The 15771-nt window shown below is 42.7% G+C and overlaps 1 protein-coding gene across 1 annotated transcript; it reads right to left on the bottom strand.

Moving 5' to 3' along the window:
* Positions 1-3784: 3784 nt before the first annotated feature.
* On the bottom strand, positions 3785-4917 carry LOC139765444 (CAP-Gly domain-containing linker protein 1-like; the record flags this gene model as incomplete). Its single annotated transcript, XM_071692816.1, is given in 3 exon segments — positions 3785-4252; positions 4254-4877; positions 4879-4917. Coding segments are annotated over 3 exon segments (957 nt in total), but the record flags the coding sequence as incomplete, so codon positions are not given.
* Between the last annotated feature and the right edge of the window lie 10854 nt (positions 4918-15771).

Genomic DNA, 15771 nt, shown 5'->3' with positions numbered 1-15771 from the left:
CACAAAATCTTTTTCACTCCATCTTTCCACCTCCAATTTGGTCTCCCTCTTCTCCTCGTTCCCTCCACCTCCGACACATATATCCTCTTGGTCAATCTTTCCTCACTCATTCTCTCCATGTGCCCAAACCATTTCAAAACACCCTCTTCTGCTCTCTCAACCACGCTCTTTTTATTTCCACACATCTCTCTTACCCTTACGTTACTTACTCGATCAAACCACCTCACACCACACATTGTCCTCAAACATCTCATTTCCAGCACATCCATCCTCCTGCGCACAACTCTATCCATAGCCCACGCCTCGCAACCATACAACATTGTTGGAACCACTATTCCTTCAAACATACCCATTTTTGCTTTCCGAGATAATGTTCTCGACTTCCACACATTCTTCAAGGCCCCCAGAATTTTCGCCCCCTCCCCCACCCTATGATCCACTTCCGCTTCCATGGTTCCATCCGCTGCCAGATCCACTCCCAGATATCTAAAACACTTCACTTCCTTCAGTTTTTCTCCATTCAAACTCACCTCCCAATTGACTTGACCCTCAACCCTACTGTACCTAATAACCTTGCTCTTATTCACATTTACTCTTAACTTTCTTCTTTCACACACTTTACCAAACTCAGTCACCAGCTTCTGCAGTTTCTCACATGAATCAGCCACCAGCGCTGTATCATCAGCGAACAACAACTGACTCACTTCCCAAGCTCTCTCATCCCCAACAGACTTCATACTTGCCCCTCTTTCCAAAACTCTTGCATTCACCTCCCTAACAACCCCATCCATAAACAAATTAAACAACCATGGAGACATCACACACCCCTGCCGCAAACCTACATTCACTGAGAACCAATCACTTTCCTCTCTTCCTACACGTACACATGCCTTACATCCTCGATAAAAACTCCAGATTTACTGAAGATATATCGACGAAATTTTTATCTTCGTAGATACCTTAAACTCCCTGGAAAACCTCTGTAATCGACTCCAAGAAACTTAAGGCTTAAGATTTACAGGAGAGTCGAACAATTATGGTATGATTCCTTTCTTGGATGAAAGGACACGAAAGTACACTTGGAAACTAATCGTGCTTTATTTTCCTGTATGTTATTTCCATATACTAGATCACGCGCACCGCTGTGACCTCGTGGATTACGTGCTAATTCATAGGCGCGCGAAAGAGACTTTTGGATGTTAATGTGCTGAGAGGTGCAACTGGAGGGATGTCTGATCATTATCTTGTGGAGTCGAAGCTGAAGATTTGTACAGGTTTTCAGAAAAGAAGAGAGAATGTTGGGGTGAAAAAAGTGGTGAGAGTAAGTGAGGTTGGGAAGGAGACTTGCGAAAGGAAGTAGCAGGACAGACTGAGTGCAGAATAGAAAAAGGTGAGAACAAACGACGTAAGAGGAGTGGGGGAGGAATGGGCCGTATTTAGGGAAGCAGTGATGGGGGGTTAGGGGGTTGTATTTCATGTGTGGCGGGGTGGCGATGGAATGAATAAAGGCAGACAGTATGAATTATGTACATGTGTTTATATGTATGTGTCAGTGTACGTTGAGACGTACAGGTATGTATATTTGCGTGTGTTGACGTGTGTATATATATATATATATATATATATATATATATATATATATATATATATATATATATATATATATATATATATATATATATATCTTATTTTTTTTTTTTTTTTGCTTTGTCGCTGTCTCCCGCGTTTGCGAGGTAACGCAAGGAAACAGACGAAAGAAATGGCCCAACCCACCCCCATACACATGTAAATACATACGTCCACACACGCAAATATACATACCTACACAGCTTTCCATGGTTCACCCCAGACGCTTCACATGCCCTGATTCAATCCACTAACAGCATGTCAACCACGGTATACCACATCGATCCAATTCACTCTATTCCTTGCTCTCCTTTCACCCTCCTGCATGTTCAGGCCCCGATCACACAAAATCTTTTTCACTCCATCTTTCCACCTCTAATTTGGTCTCCCACTTCTCCTCGTTCCCTCCACCTCCGACACATATATCCTCTTGGTCAATCTTTCCTCACTCATTCTCTCCATGTGCCCAAACCATTTCAAAACACCCTCTTCTGCTCTCTCAACCACGCTCTTTCTATTTCCACACATCTCTCTTACCCTTACGTTACTTACTCGATCAAACCACCTCACACCACACATTGTCCTCAAACATCTCATTTCCAGCACATCCATCCTCCTGCGCACAACTCTATCCATAGCCCACGCCTCGCAACCATACAACATTGTTGGAACCACCATTCCTTCAAACATACCCATTTTTGCTTTTCGAGATAATGTCCTCGACTTCCACACATTCTTCAAGGCTCCCAGTATTTTCGCCCCCTCCCCCACCCTATGATCTACTTCCGCTTCCATGGTTCCATCCGCTGCCAGATCCACTCCCAGATATCTAAAACACTTTACTTCCTCCAGTTTTTCTCCATTCAAACTTACCTCCCAATTGACTTGACCCTCAACCCTACTGTACCTAATTACCTTGCTCTTATTCACATTTACTCTTAACTTTCTTCTTTCACACACTTTACCAAACTCCGTCACCAGCTTCTGCAGTTTCTCACATGAATCAGCCACCAGCGCTGTATCATCAGCGAACAACAACTGACTCACTTCCCAAGCTCTCTCATCCCCAACAGACTTCATACTTGCCCCTCTTTCCAAAACTCTTGCATTTACCTCCCTAACAACCCCATCCATAAACAAATTAAACAACCATGGAGACATCACACACCCCTGCCGCAAACCTACATTCACTGAGAACCAATCACTTTCCTCTCTTCCTACACGTACACATGCCTTACATCCTCGATAAAAACTTTTCACTGCTTCTAACAACTTGCCTCCCACACCATATATTCTTAATACCTTCCACAGAGCATCTCTATCAACTCTATATATATATATATATATATATATATATATATATATATATATATATATATATATATATATATATATATATATATATATATCTTTTTTGGGGATAGGGGAGAAAGAATGCTTCCCACGTATTCCCTGCGTGTCGTAGGAGGCGACTAAAAGGGGAGGGAACGGGGGGCTGGAAATCCTCCCCTCTCGCTTTTTTTTTTTTCATTTTCCAAAAGAGGGAACAGAGAAGGGGCCAGGTGAGGATATTCCCTCAAAGGCCCAGTCCTCTGTTCTTAAAGCTACCTCGCTAATGCGGGAAATGGCGAATAGTATGAAAGAAGAAATATATATATATATATATATATATATATATATATATATATATATATATATATATATATATATATATATATATATATATATATATATTTTTTTTTTTTTTTCAAACTATTCGCCATTTCCCGCGTTAGCGAGGTAGCGTTAAGAACAGAGAGCTGGGCCATTGAGGGAATATCCTCACCTGGCCCCCTTCTCTGTTCCTTCTTTTGGAAAATTAAAAAAAAAGAAAAAAAAATATTGAGAGGGGAGGATTTCCAGCCTCCCGCTCCCTTCCCTTTTAGTCGCCTTCTACGACACGCAGGGAATACGTGGGAAGTATTCTTTCTCCCCTATCCCCAGGGATAATATATATATATATATATATATATATATATATATATATATATATATATATATATATATATATATATATATATATATATATATATATATATATATATATATATATATATGCCATTATGCATTATGCATATATATATATGTATATATATATATATATATATTTAAAGCTTCCTGAAAATACAAAACTTCAACTTTCTCTGCCTTTGCCATTACTTCATCAGAGAAACATAGTCTTTAAAACTGGTGTTACATTCCCCTATACCCATCATTGCAAAGGTAACTTCTCAGGCAAGTACTGCCAAGTCTTTGGGTGGAGAGAAGGCAAAGCACACAGTGATGTCAAGCCTCAGTAAAAGCCATCTTGGTCCACCACATGCTCATCCGGCTCCTGAAGTGCCTTGGTGCTTGGAACAGATGATGTAGAGGTCCTAGAGGTTGGTCTCCTGGTACCCCGAACAGATGATGCAGTGGAAGATGCAACTGAGGATCCACCTAGAGACTCCCTACTATTGGATCGACGGACTGTGGACCGGGGAGTCTGGGGTACCACAGATGTCCGACGAGGAGTAGCTGAGCCACCAGTAAACCTGCTCACACGAGCAAGTGGAGCAAAAAGCCCATACTTGTCTTTGCATTCAAAAATATTTTTTGCCTGCCACTGAGCCATCATTCTTCCCAGTTGGTTCATCCAATTCCACCCCAGCCCAGATACCCTCAGCAAAATCTGTCTTCCCCACAAAACGTAAAGAACCATGTCGAACACCTGTAGCACTAGTGATGACCACACGATCACCAACCTTAATATCAGGTGATGAAACTGGAGCAGAACTAGAAGCTTTCTTGGGTGTGGAAGCAAGGGCAGAAGAACTGGATTTAACAGTCACAGCAGTAGCAGGTTTGGTGCTTGCTGAAGTACTGGCTGGTGTGACCTTACGTGTGGTGGAGGTGGGACCAGAGGCCACACTTGCTGTTGGTGTTCCATTAGTCTTTGGTGAATCTGAGCCTATGGTTGATGATCGTGAGGTCAGAATCTCAATGTCTTGATCAGTTAGAGGAGTCCGTGACAGCCGAGTGAGGCGTGAAAATACTCCCTTTTTGGACTCACATTGAAAGTAACGTACACCTGCAACACTACCATCATTTTTACCAATGGGTTCATCTAGGGTAACTCCAGCCCACTCTCCTGGTGCAAACTGGGTCTCCCCGATGTATGAGATGACACCAGGTTTGGTACCACCCACCCATACTCGATCGCCAATGATGTAAACTGTCAGTATCTTCAGTAAGCACAACAGAGGCATCTGTATATATATATATATATATATATATATATATATATATATATATATATATATATATATATATATATATATATATATATATATATATTTTTTTTTTTATCTATTTTTTATTTTGCTTTGTCGCTGTCTCCCGCGTTAGCGAGGTAGCGCAAGGAAACAGACGAAAGAATGGCCCAACCCGCCCACATACACATGTATATTCATACATGTCCACACACGCACAATATACATACCTATACATCTCAATGTACACATATATATATACACACACAGACATATACATATATACACATGTACATAATTCATACTGTCTGTCTTTATTTGTTCCCATCGCCACCTCGCCACACAAGGAATAACATCCCCCTCCCCCCTCATGTGTGCGAGGTAGCGCTAGGAAAAACACCAAAGGCCCCATTCGTTCACACTCAGTCTCTAGCTGTCATGTAATAATGCACCGAAAAAACAGCTCCCTTTCCACATCCAGGCCCCACACACTTTCCATGGTTTACCCCAGACGCTTCACATGCCCTGGTTCAATCCATTGACAGCACGTCGACCCCGGTATACCACATCGTTCCAATTCACTCTATTCCTTGCACGCCTTTCACCCTCCTGCATGTTCAGGCCCCGATCACTCAAAATCTTTTTCACTCCATCTTTCCACCTCCAATTTGGTCTCCCACTTCTCCTCGTTCCCTCCACCTCTGACACATATATCCTCTTGGTCAATCTTTCCTCACTCATTCTCTCCATGTGCCCAAACCATTTCAAAACACCCTCCTCTGCTCTCTCAACCACACTCTTTTTATTTCCACACATCTCTCTCACTCTTACATTACTTACTAGATCAAACCACCTCACACCACATATTGTCCTCAAACATCTCATTTCCAGCACATCCACCCTCCTGCGCACAACTCTATCCATCGCCCACGCCTCGCAACCATACAACATTGTTGCAACCACTATCCCTTCAAACATACCCATTTTTGCTTTCCGAGAAAAGGTTCTCGACTTCCAAACATTCTTCAAGGCTCCCAGAATTTTCACCCCCTCCCCCACCCTGTGATTCACTTCCGCTTCCATGGTTCCATCCGCTGCCAGATCCACTCCCAGATATCTAAAACACTCCACTTCCTCCAGCTTTTCTCCATTCAAACTTACCTCCCAATTGACTTGACCCTCAACCCCACTGTACCTAATAACCTTGCTCTTATTCACATTTACTCTTAACTTTCTTATTTCACACACTTTACCAAACTCAGTCACCAGCTTCTGCATTTTCTTACATGAATCAACCACCAGCGCTGTATCATCAGCGAACAACAACTGACTCACTTCCCAAGCTCTCTCATTCACAACAGACTGCATACTTGCCCCTCTTTCTAAAACTCTTGCATTCACCTCCCTAACAACCTCATCCATAAACAAATTAAACAACCATGGAGACATCACACACCCCTGCCGCAAACCTACATTCACTGAGAACCAATCACTTTCCTCTCTTCCTACACGTACACCTGCCTTACATCCTCGATAAAAACTTTTCACTGCTTCTAACAACTTGCCTCCCACACCATATATGAGTGGTGGGATGAAGAAGTAAGATAATGGGATGGGGTTGTTAGGGAGGTAAATGCAAGAGTTTTGGAAAGAGGGGCAAGTATGAAGTCTGTTGGGGATGAGAGAGCTTGGGAAGTGAGTCAGTTGTTGTTCGCTGATGATACAGCGCTGGTGGTTGATTCATGTAAGAAAATGCAGAAGCTGGTGACTGAGTTTGGTAAAGTGTGTGAAATAAGAAAGTTAAGAGTAAATGTGAATAAGAGCAAGGTTATTAGGTACAGTGGGGTTGAGGGTCAAGTCAATTGGGAGGTAAGTTTGAATGGAGAAAAGCTGGAGGAAGTGGAGTGTTTTAGATATCTGGGAGTGGATCTGGCAGCGGATGGAACCATGGAAGCGGAAGTGGATCATAGGGTGGGGGAGGGGGCGAAAATCCTGGGAGCCTTGAAGAATGTGTGGAAGTCGAGAACATTATCTCGGAAAGCAAAAATGGGTATGTTTGAAGGAATAGTGGTTCCAACAATGTTGTATGGTTGCGAGGCGTGGGCTATGGATAGAGTTGTGCGCAGGAGGATGGATGTGCTGGAAATGAGATGTTTGAGGACAATGTGTGGTGTGAGGTGGTTTGATCGAGTAAGTAACGTAAGGGTAAGAGAGATGTGTGGAAATAAAAAGAGCGTGGTTGAGAGAGCAGAAGAGGGTGTTTTGAAATGGTTTGGGCACATGGAGAGAATGAGTGAGGAAAGATTGACCAAGAGGATATATGTGTCGGAGGTGGAGGGAACGAGGAGAAGTGGGAGACCAAATTGGAGGTGGAAAGATGTAGTGAAAAAGATTTTGTGTGATCGGGGCCTGAACATGCAGGAGGGTGTAAGGAGGGCAAGGAATAGAGTGAATTGGATCGATGTGGTATACCGGGGTTGAGTGCTGTCAGTGAATTGAATCAGGGCATGTGAAGCGTCTGGGGTAAACCATGGAAAGCTGTGTAGGTATGTATATTTGCGTGTGTGGACGTATGTATATACATGTGTATGGGGGTGGGTTGGGCCATTTCTTTCGTCTGTTTCCTTGCGCTACCTCGCAAACGCGGGAGACAGCAACAAAGAATATATATATATATATATATATATATATATATATATATATATATATATATATATATATATATATATATTCATTTATTATATGTCGCTGTCTCCTGCGTTGCGAGGTAGCGCAAGGAGACAGACGAAATAATGGCCCAACCCACCCACCTGCACATGTATATACATACACATCCACACACTCACATACACATACCTATACATCTCAACGTATACATATATATGCACACACAGACATACATAGATATGCACATGTACATGATTCATACTATCTGCCCTTATTCATTTCCGTCGCCACCCCGCCACACATGAAATGACAACCCCCTCCCCCCCATTTGCACGAGTTCACACTCAGTCTCTAGCTCTCATATATAATGCACGGAAACCACGGCTCCCTTTCCACATCCAGGCCCCACAAAACTTTCCATGGTTTACCCCAGACGCTTCACATGCACTGGTTCAATCCATTGACAGCACGTCGACCCCGGTATACCATATCGTACCAATTCACACTATTCCTTGCACGCCTTTCACCCTTGTGTATGTGCAGGCCCCGATCACTCGAAATCTTTTTCACTCTATCTTTCCGCCTCCAATTTGGTCTCCCACTTCTCGTTCCATCCACCTCTAACACATATATCCTCTATGTCAATCTTTCCTCACTCATTCTCACCATGTGACAAACCCATTTCAAAACACCCTCCTCTGCTCTCTCAACCACACTATTTATTGCCACACATCTCTATTATCCGTTCATTATTTGCTCGATCAAACCACCTCACACAACATATTGTCCTTAAACATCTCATTTCCAGCACATCCACCCTCCTCCGCACAACTCTACCCATAGCTCATGCCTCGCAACCATATAACATTGTCGGAACCACTATTCCTTCAAACATACCCATTTTTGCTTTCCGAGATAACGTTATCCCCTTCCACACATTTTTTAACGCTCAGAACTTTCGCCCCTCCCCCACCTTATGACTCATTTCCGCTTCCATGGTTCCATCCGCTGCCAAATCCACTGCAGGTATCTGAAGCACTTCACCTCCTCCAGTTTTTCTCCATTTAAACTTACCTCCCAATTGACTTGTCCCTCAACCCTACTGTACGTAATAACCTTGCTCTTATTCACATTTACTCTCAACTTTCTTCTTTCACTCACTTTACCAAACTCAGTTACCAGCTTCTGCAGTTTCTAACACGAATCAGCCACCAGTGATGTATCATCAGCAAACAACAACTTACTGACTTCCCATGCTCTCTCATCCACAACAGACTGCATGCTTGCCCCTCTTTCCAAAACTCTTGCATTCACCTCCCTAACCACCCCATCTATAAACAAATTAAACAACCATAGAGACATCACACACCCCTGCCGGAAACCGACATTCACTGAGAACCAATCACTTTCCTCTCTTCGTACTCGTACATATGCCTTACATACTCGATAAAATCTTTTCACTGCTTCTAACAACTTGCTTCCTAAACTATATATTCTTAATACCTTCCTCAGAGCATCTCTATCAACTCTATCATATGCCTTCTCCAGATCCATAAAAGATACATACAAACCCATTTCCTTTTCTAAGTATTTCTCACATACATTCTTCAAAGCAAACACCTGATCCACACATCCTCTACCACTTCTGAAACCACATTGCTCTTCCCCAATCTGATGCTCTGTACACGCCTTCACCCTCTCAATCAATACCCTCTCATATGATTTCCCAGGAATACTCAACCAACTTATACCTCTGTAATTTGAGCACTCGCCTTTATCACCTTTGCCTTTGTATAATGGCACTATGCAAGCATTCCACCAATCCTCAGGCACCTCACCATGAGTCATACATATATTAAATAACCTTACCAACCAGTCAACAACACAGTTACCCCCTTTTTTAATATATTCCACTGCAATACCATCCAAACCCGCTGCCTTGCCGGCTTTCATCTTCCGCAAAGCTTTTCCTACCTCTTCTCTGTTTACCAAATCATTCTCCCTAACCCTCACACTTAGCATACCACCTCGACCATACACCCCATATCTGCCACTCTATCATCAAACATATTCAACAAACCTTCAAAATACTCACTCCATCTCCTCCTCACATCACCACTACTTGTTATCACCTCCCATTAGCCCCCTTCACTGATGTTCCCATTTGATCCTTAGTCTTACGCAAATTATTTACCTCCTTTCAAAACATATTTTTGTTCTCCGTAAAATCTAATGATACTCTCTCACCCCAACTCTTTTTCACCTCTTGCACCTTTCGCTTGACCTCCTTCCTCTTTACTTCATACATCTCCCAGTCATTTGCATATTTCCCTACAAAAATCGTCCAAATGCCTCTCTCTTGTCTTTCACTAATAATCTTACTTCTTCATCCCACCACTCACTACCCTTTCTAATCAACCCACCTCCTACGCTTCTCATGCCACAAGCATCTTCTGCGTAAGCCATCACTGCTTCCTTAAATACATCCCATTCCTCCCCCACTCCCCTTACCTCCTTTGTTCTCACCATTTTCCATTCTGTACTCAGTCTCTCCTGGTACTTCCTCACACAAGTATCCTTCCCAAGTTCACTTACTCTCACCACTCTCTTCAGCCCAACATTCTCCCTTCTTTTCTGAAAACCTCTACAAATCTTCACCTTCGCCTCCACAAGATAATGATCAGAATTCCCCCCAGTTGCACCTCTCAGCACATCAACATCCAAAAGTCTCTCTTTCGCGCGCCTATCAGTTAACATGTAATCCAATAACGCTCTCTGGCCATCTCTACTACTTACATGCATATACCTATGTATATCTCTCTTTTTGAACCAGGTATTTCCAATCACCAGTTCTTTTTCAGCACACAAATCTACAAACTCTTCACAATTTCCATTTACAACACCGAACACCCCATGTATACCAATTATCCCCTCAACTACCACAATACTCACCTTTGCATTCAAATCACCCATCACTATAACCCCATCTCGTGCATCAAAACTACTAACACACTCACTCAGCTGCTCTCAAAACACTTGCCTCTCATGATCTTTCTTATCATGCCTAGGTGCTTATGCAACAATAATCACCCATCTCTCTCCATCAACTTTCAGTTTTACCCATATCAATCTAGAGTTTACTTTCTTACACTCTACCACAAACTCCCATCACTCCTGTTTCAGGAGTAGTGCTACTCCTTCCCTTGCTCTTGTCCTCTCATTAACCTCTGACTTTACTCCCAAGACATTCCCAAACCACTCTTCCCCTTTACCCTTGAGCTTCGTTTCACTCAGATCCAAAACATCCAGGTTCCTTTCCTCAAAAATACAACCTATCTCCCCTTTTTTCTCATCTTGGTTACATCCACATACATTTAGACACCCCAATCTGAGCCTTCGAGGAGGATGAGCACTCCCCGCGTGACTCCTTCGTCTATTTCCCCTTTTATAAAGTTAAAATACAAGGAGGGGAGGGTTTCCAGCCCCCCCTCCCATCCCCTTTAGACGCCTTCTACGACACGTGAGGAATGCGTGGGAAGTATTCTTCCTCCCCTATCGCCAGGGATATATATATATATTATCCCTGGGGATAGGGGATTAAGAATACTTCCCACGTATTCCCTGCGTGTCGTAGAAGGCGACTAAAAGGGGAGGGAGCGGGGGGCTGCAAATCCTCCCCTCTCGTTATTTTTTTTAATTTTCCAAAAGAAGGAACAGAGGGGGCCAGGTGAAGATATTCCAAAAAAGGCTCAGTCCTCTGTTCCTAACGCTACCTCGCTAACGCGGGAAATGGCGAATAGTTTAAAAGAAAAGATATATATATATATATATATATATATATATATATATATATATATATATATATATATATATATATATTTTTTTTTTTTTTTTTTTTTTTTTGCTATGTCGCTGTCTCCCGCGTTTGCGAGGTAGCGCAAGGAAACAGACGAAAGAAATGGCCCAACCCACCCCCATACACATGTATATACATACGTCCACACACGCAAATATACATACCTACACAGCTTTCCATGGTTTACCCCAGACGCTTCACATGCCCTAATTCAATCCACTGACAGCACGTCAACCCCGGTATACCACATCGATCCAATTCACTCTATTCCTTGCCCTCCTTTCACCCTCCTGCATGTTCAGGCCCCGATCACACAAAATCTTTTTCACTCCATCTTTCCACCTCCAATTTGGTCTCCCACTTCTCCTCGTTCTCTCCACCTCCGACACATATATCCTCTTGGTTAATCTTTCCTCACTCATTCTCTCCATGTGCCCAAACCATTTCAAAACACCCTCTTCTGCTCTCTCAACCACGCTCTTTTTATTTCCACACATCTCTCTTACCTTTACGTTACTTACTCGATCAAACCACCTCACACCACACATTGTCCTCAAACATCTCATTTCCAGCACATCCATCCTCCTGCGCACAACTCTATCCATAGCCCACGCCTCGCAACCATGCAACATTGTTGGAACCACTATTCCTTCAAACATACCCATTTTTGCTTTCCGAGGTAATGTTCTCGACTTCCAGACATTCTTCAATTCTCCCAGAATTTTCGCCCCCTCCCCCACCCTATGATCCACTTCCGCTTCTATGGTTCCATCCGCTGCCAGATCCACTCCCAGATATCTAAAACACTTTACTTCCTCCAGTTTTTCTCCATTCAAATTTACCTCCCAATTGACTTGACCCTCAACCCTACTGTACCTAATAACCTTGCTCTTATTCACATTTACTCTTAACTTTATTCTTTCACTCACTTTACCAAACTCAGTCACCAGCTTCTGCAGTTTCTCACATGAATCAGCCACCAGCGCTGTATCATCAGCGAACAACAACTGACTCACTTCCCAGGCTCTCTCATCCCCAACGGACTTCATACTTGCCCCTCTTTCCAAAACTCTTGCATTCACCTCCCTAACAACCCCACCCATAAACAAATTAAACAACCATGGAGACATCTCACACCCCTGCCGCAAACCTACATTCACTGAGAACCAATCACTTTCCTCTCTTCCTACACGTACACATGCCTTACATCCTCGATAAAAACTTTTCACTGCTTCTAACAACTTGCCTCCCACACCATATATTCTTAATACCTTCCACAGAGCATCTCTATCAACTCTATCATATGGCTTCCCCAGTTCCATAAATGCTACATATAAATCCATCTGCTTTTCTAAGTATTTCTCACATACATTCTTCAAAGCAAACACCTGATCCACACATCCTCTACCACTTCTGAAACCACACTGCTCTTCCCCAATCTGATGCTCTGTACATGCCTTCACCCTCTCAATCAATACCCTCCCATATAATTTACCAGGAATACTCAACAAACTTATACCTCTGTAATTTGAGCACTCACTCTTATCCCCTTTGCCTTTGTACAATGGCACTATGCTCGCATTCCGCCAATCCTCAGGCACCTCACCATGAGTCATACATACATTAAATAACCTTACCAACCAGTCAATAATACAGTCACCCCCTTTTTTTTTTATATAAATTCCACTGCAATACCATCCAAACCTGCTGCCTTGCCGGCTTTCATCTTCCGCAAAGCTTTTACTACCTCTTCTCTGTTTACCAAATCATTTTCCCTAACCCTCTCACTTTGCACACCACCTCGACCAAAACACCCTATATCTGCCACTCTATCATCAAACACATTCAACAAACCTTCAAAATACTCACTCCATCTCCTTCTCACATCACCACTACTTGTTATCACCTCCTTATTTGCGCCCTTCACTGAAGTTCCCAATTGCTCCCTTGTCTTACGCACTTTATTTACCTCCTTCCAGAACATCTTTTTATTCTCCCTAAAATTTAATGATACTCTCTCACCCCAACTCTCATTTGCCCTCTTTTTCACCTCTTGCACCTTTCTCTTGACCTCCTGTCTCTTTTATACATCTCCCACTCAATTGCATTTTTTCCCTGCAAAAATCGTCCAAATGCCTCTCTCTTCTCTTTCACTAATAATCTTACTTCTTCATCCCACATATGTATATGTATATGTGTATATATATATATATTATCCCTGAGGATAGGGGTGAAAGAATACTTCCCACGCATTCCTCACGTGTCGTAGAAGGCGACTGGAGGGGACGGGAGCGGGGGGCCAGAAATCCTCCCCTCCTTGTATTTTTTTTAACTTTCTAAAATGGGAAACAGAAGAAGGAGTCACGCGGGGAGTGCTCACCCTCCTCGAAGGCTCAGACTTGGGTGTCTAAATGTGTGTGGATGTAACCAAGATGTGAAAAAAGGAGAGATAGGTAGTATGTTTGAGGAAAGGAACTTGGATGTTTTGGCTCTGAGTGAAACGAAGCTCAAGGGTAAAGGGGAAGAGTGGTTTGGGAATGTCTTGGGAGTAAAGTCAGGGGTTAGTGAGAGGACAAGAGCAAGGGAAGGAGTAGCACTACTCCTGAAACAGGAGTTGTGGGAGTATGTGATAGAATATAAGAAAGTAAATTCTCGATTAATATGGGTAAAACTGAAAGTTGATGGAGAGAGATGGGTGATTATTGGTGCATATGCACCTGGGCATGAGAAGAAAGATCATGAGAGGCAAGTGTTTTGGGAGCAGCTGAATGAGTGTGTTAGTAGTTTTGATGCACGAGACCGGGTTATAGTGATGGGTGATTTGAATGCAAAGGTGAGTAATGTGGCAGTTGAGGGAATAATTGGTATACATGGGGTGTTCAATGTTGTAAATGGAAATGGTGAGGAGCTTGTAGATTTATGTGCTGAAAAAGGACTGGTGATTGGGAATACCTGGTTTAAAAAGCGAGATATACATAAGAGTACGTATGTAAGTAGGAGAGATGGCCAGAGAGCGTTATTGGATTACGTGTTAATTGACAGGCGCGCGAAAGAGAGACTTTTGGATGTTAATGTGCTGAGAGGTGCAACTGGAGGGATGTCTGATCATTATCTTGTGGAGGCTAAGGTGATGATTTGTATGGGTTTTCAGAAAAGAAGAGTGAATGTTGGGGTGAACAGGGTGTTGAGAGTAAGTGAGCTTGGGAAGGAGACTTGTGTGAGGAAGTACCAGGAGAGACTGAGTACAGAATGGAAAAAGGTGAGAACAATGGAAATAAGGGGAGTGGGGGAGGAATGGGATGTATTTAGGGAATCAGTGATGGATTGCGCAAAAGATGCTTGTGGCATGATATATATATATATATATATATATATATATATATATATATATATTTCTTTCATACTATTCGCCATTTCCCGCGTTAGCGAGGTAGCGATATATATAATATATATATATATATATATATATATATATTAATATATTTCTTCATACTATTCGCCATTTCCCGCGTTAGCGAGGGTAGCGATATATATATATATATATATATATATATATATATATATATATATATATATATATATATATATATATATATATATATATATTTATTTGTTTATTTATTTATTTATTTTGCTTTGTCGCTGTCTCCCGCGCCTACGAGGCAGCGCAAGGAAACAGACACAAGAAATGGTCCAACCCCCACACACATGCACACACACACACGTCGACACACGCAAACATACACACCCACACATCCCAACGTACACACATATATACACACACAGACACACACATATACACACATGCACACAATTCACACTGTCTGCCCCTACTCACCCCATCGCCACCCCGCCACACACGGAATAACATCCCCCTCCCCCCTCATGTGCGTGATGCAGCGCCAGGAAAAGACAACAAAGGCCCCATTCGCTCACACTCGGTCTCCAGCTGTTATGCAATAATGCCCGAAACCACAGCTCCCTTTCCACATCCCAGGCCCCATTGAACTTTCCATGATTTACCCCAGACGCTTCACATGCCCTGATTCAATCCATTGACAGCACGTCGACCCCGGTATACCACATCAATCCAATTCACTCTATTCCTTGCCTGCCTTTCACCCTCCTGCATGTTCAGGCCCCGATCACTCAAAATCTTTTTCATTCCATCTTTCCACCTCCAATTTGGTCTCCCACTTCTCCTCGTTCCCTCCACCTCCAACACATGTATCCTCTTGGTCAATCTTTCCTCACTCATTCTCTCCATGTGCCCAAACCATTTCAAAACACCCTCTTCTGCTCTCTCAACCGCACTCTTTTTATTTCCACACA

This window comes from Panulirus ornatus, chromosome 55, assembly GCF_036320965.1.
Source record: "Panulirus ornatus isolate Po-2019 chromosome 55, ASM3632096v1, whole genome shotgun sequence".
NCBI classification, from domain to species: Eukaryota; Metazoa; Arthropoda; class Malacostraca; order Decapoda; family Palinuridae; genus Panulirus; species Panulirus ornatus.
This window is presented reverse-complemented; position numbering and strand designations above follow the sequence as displayed.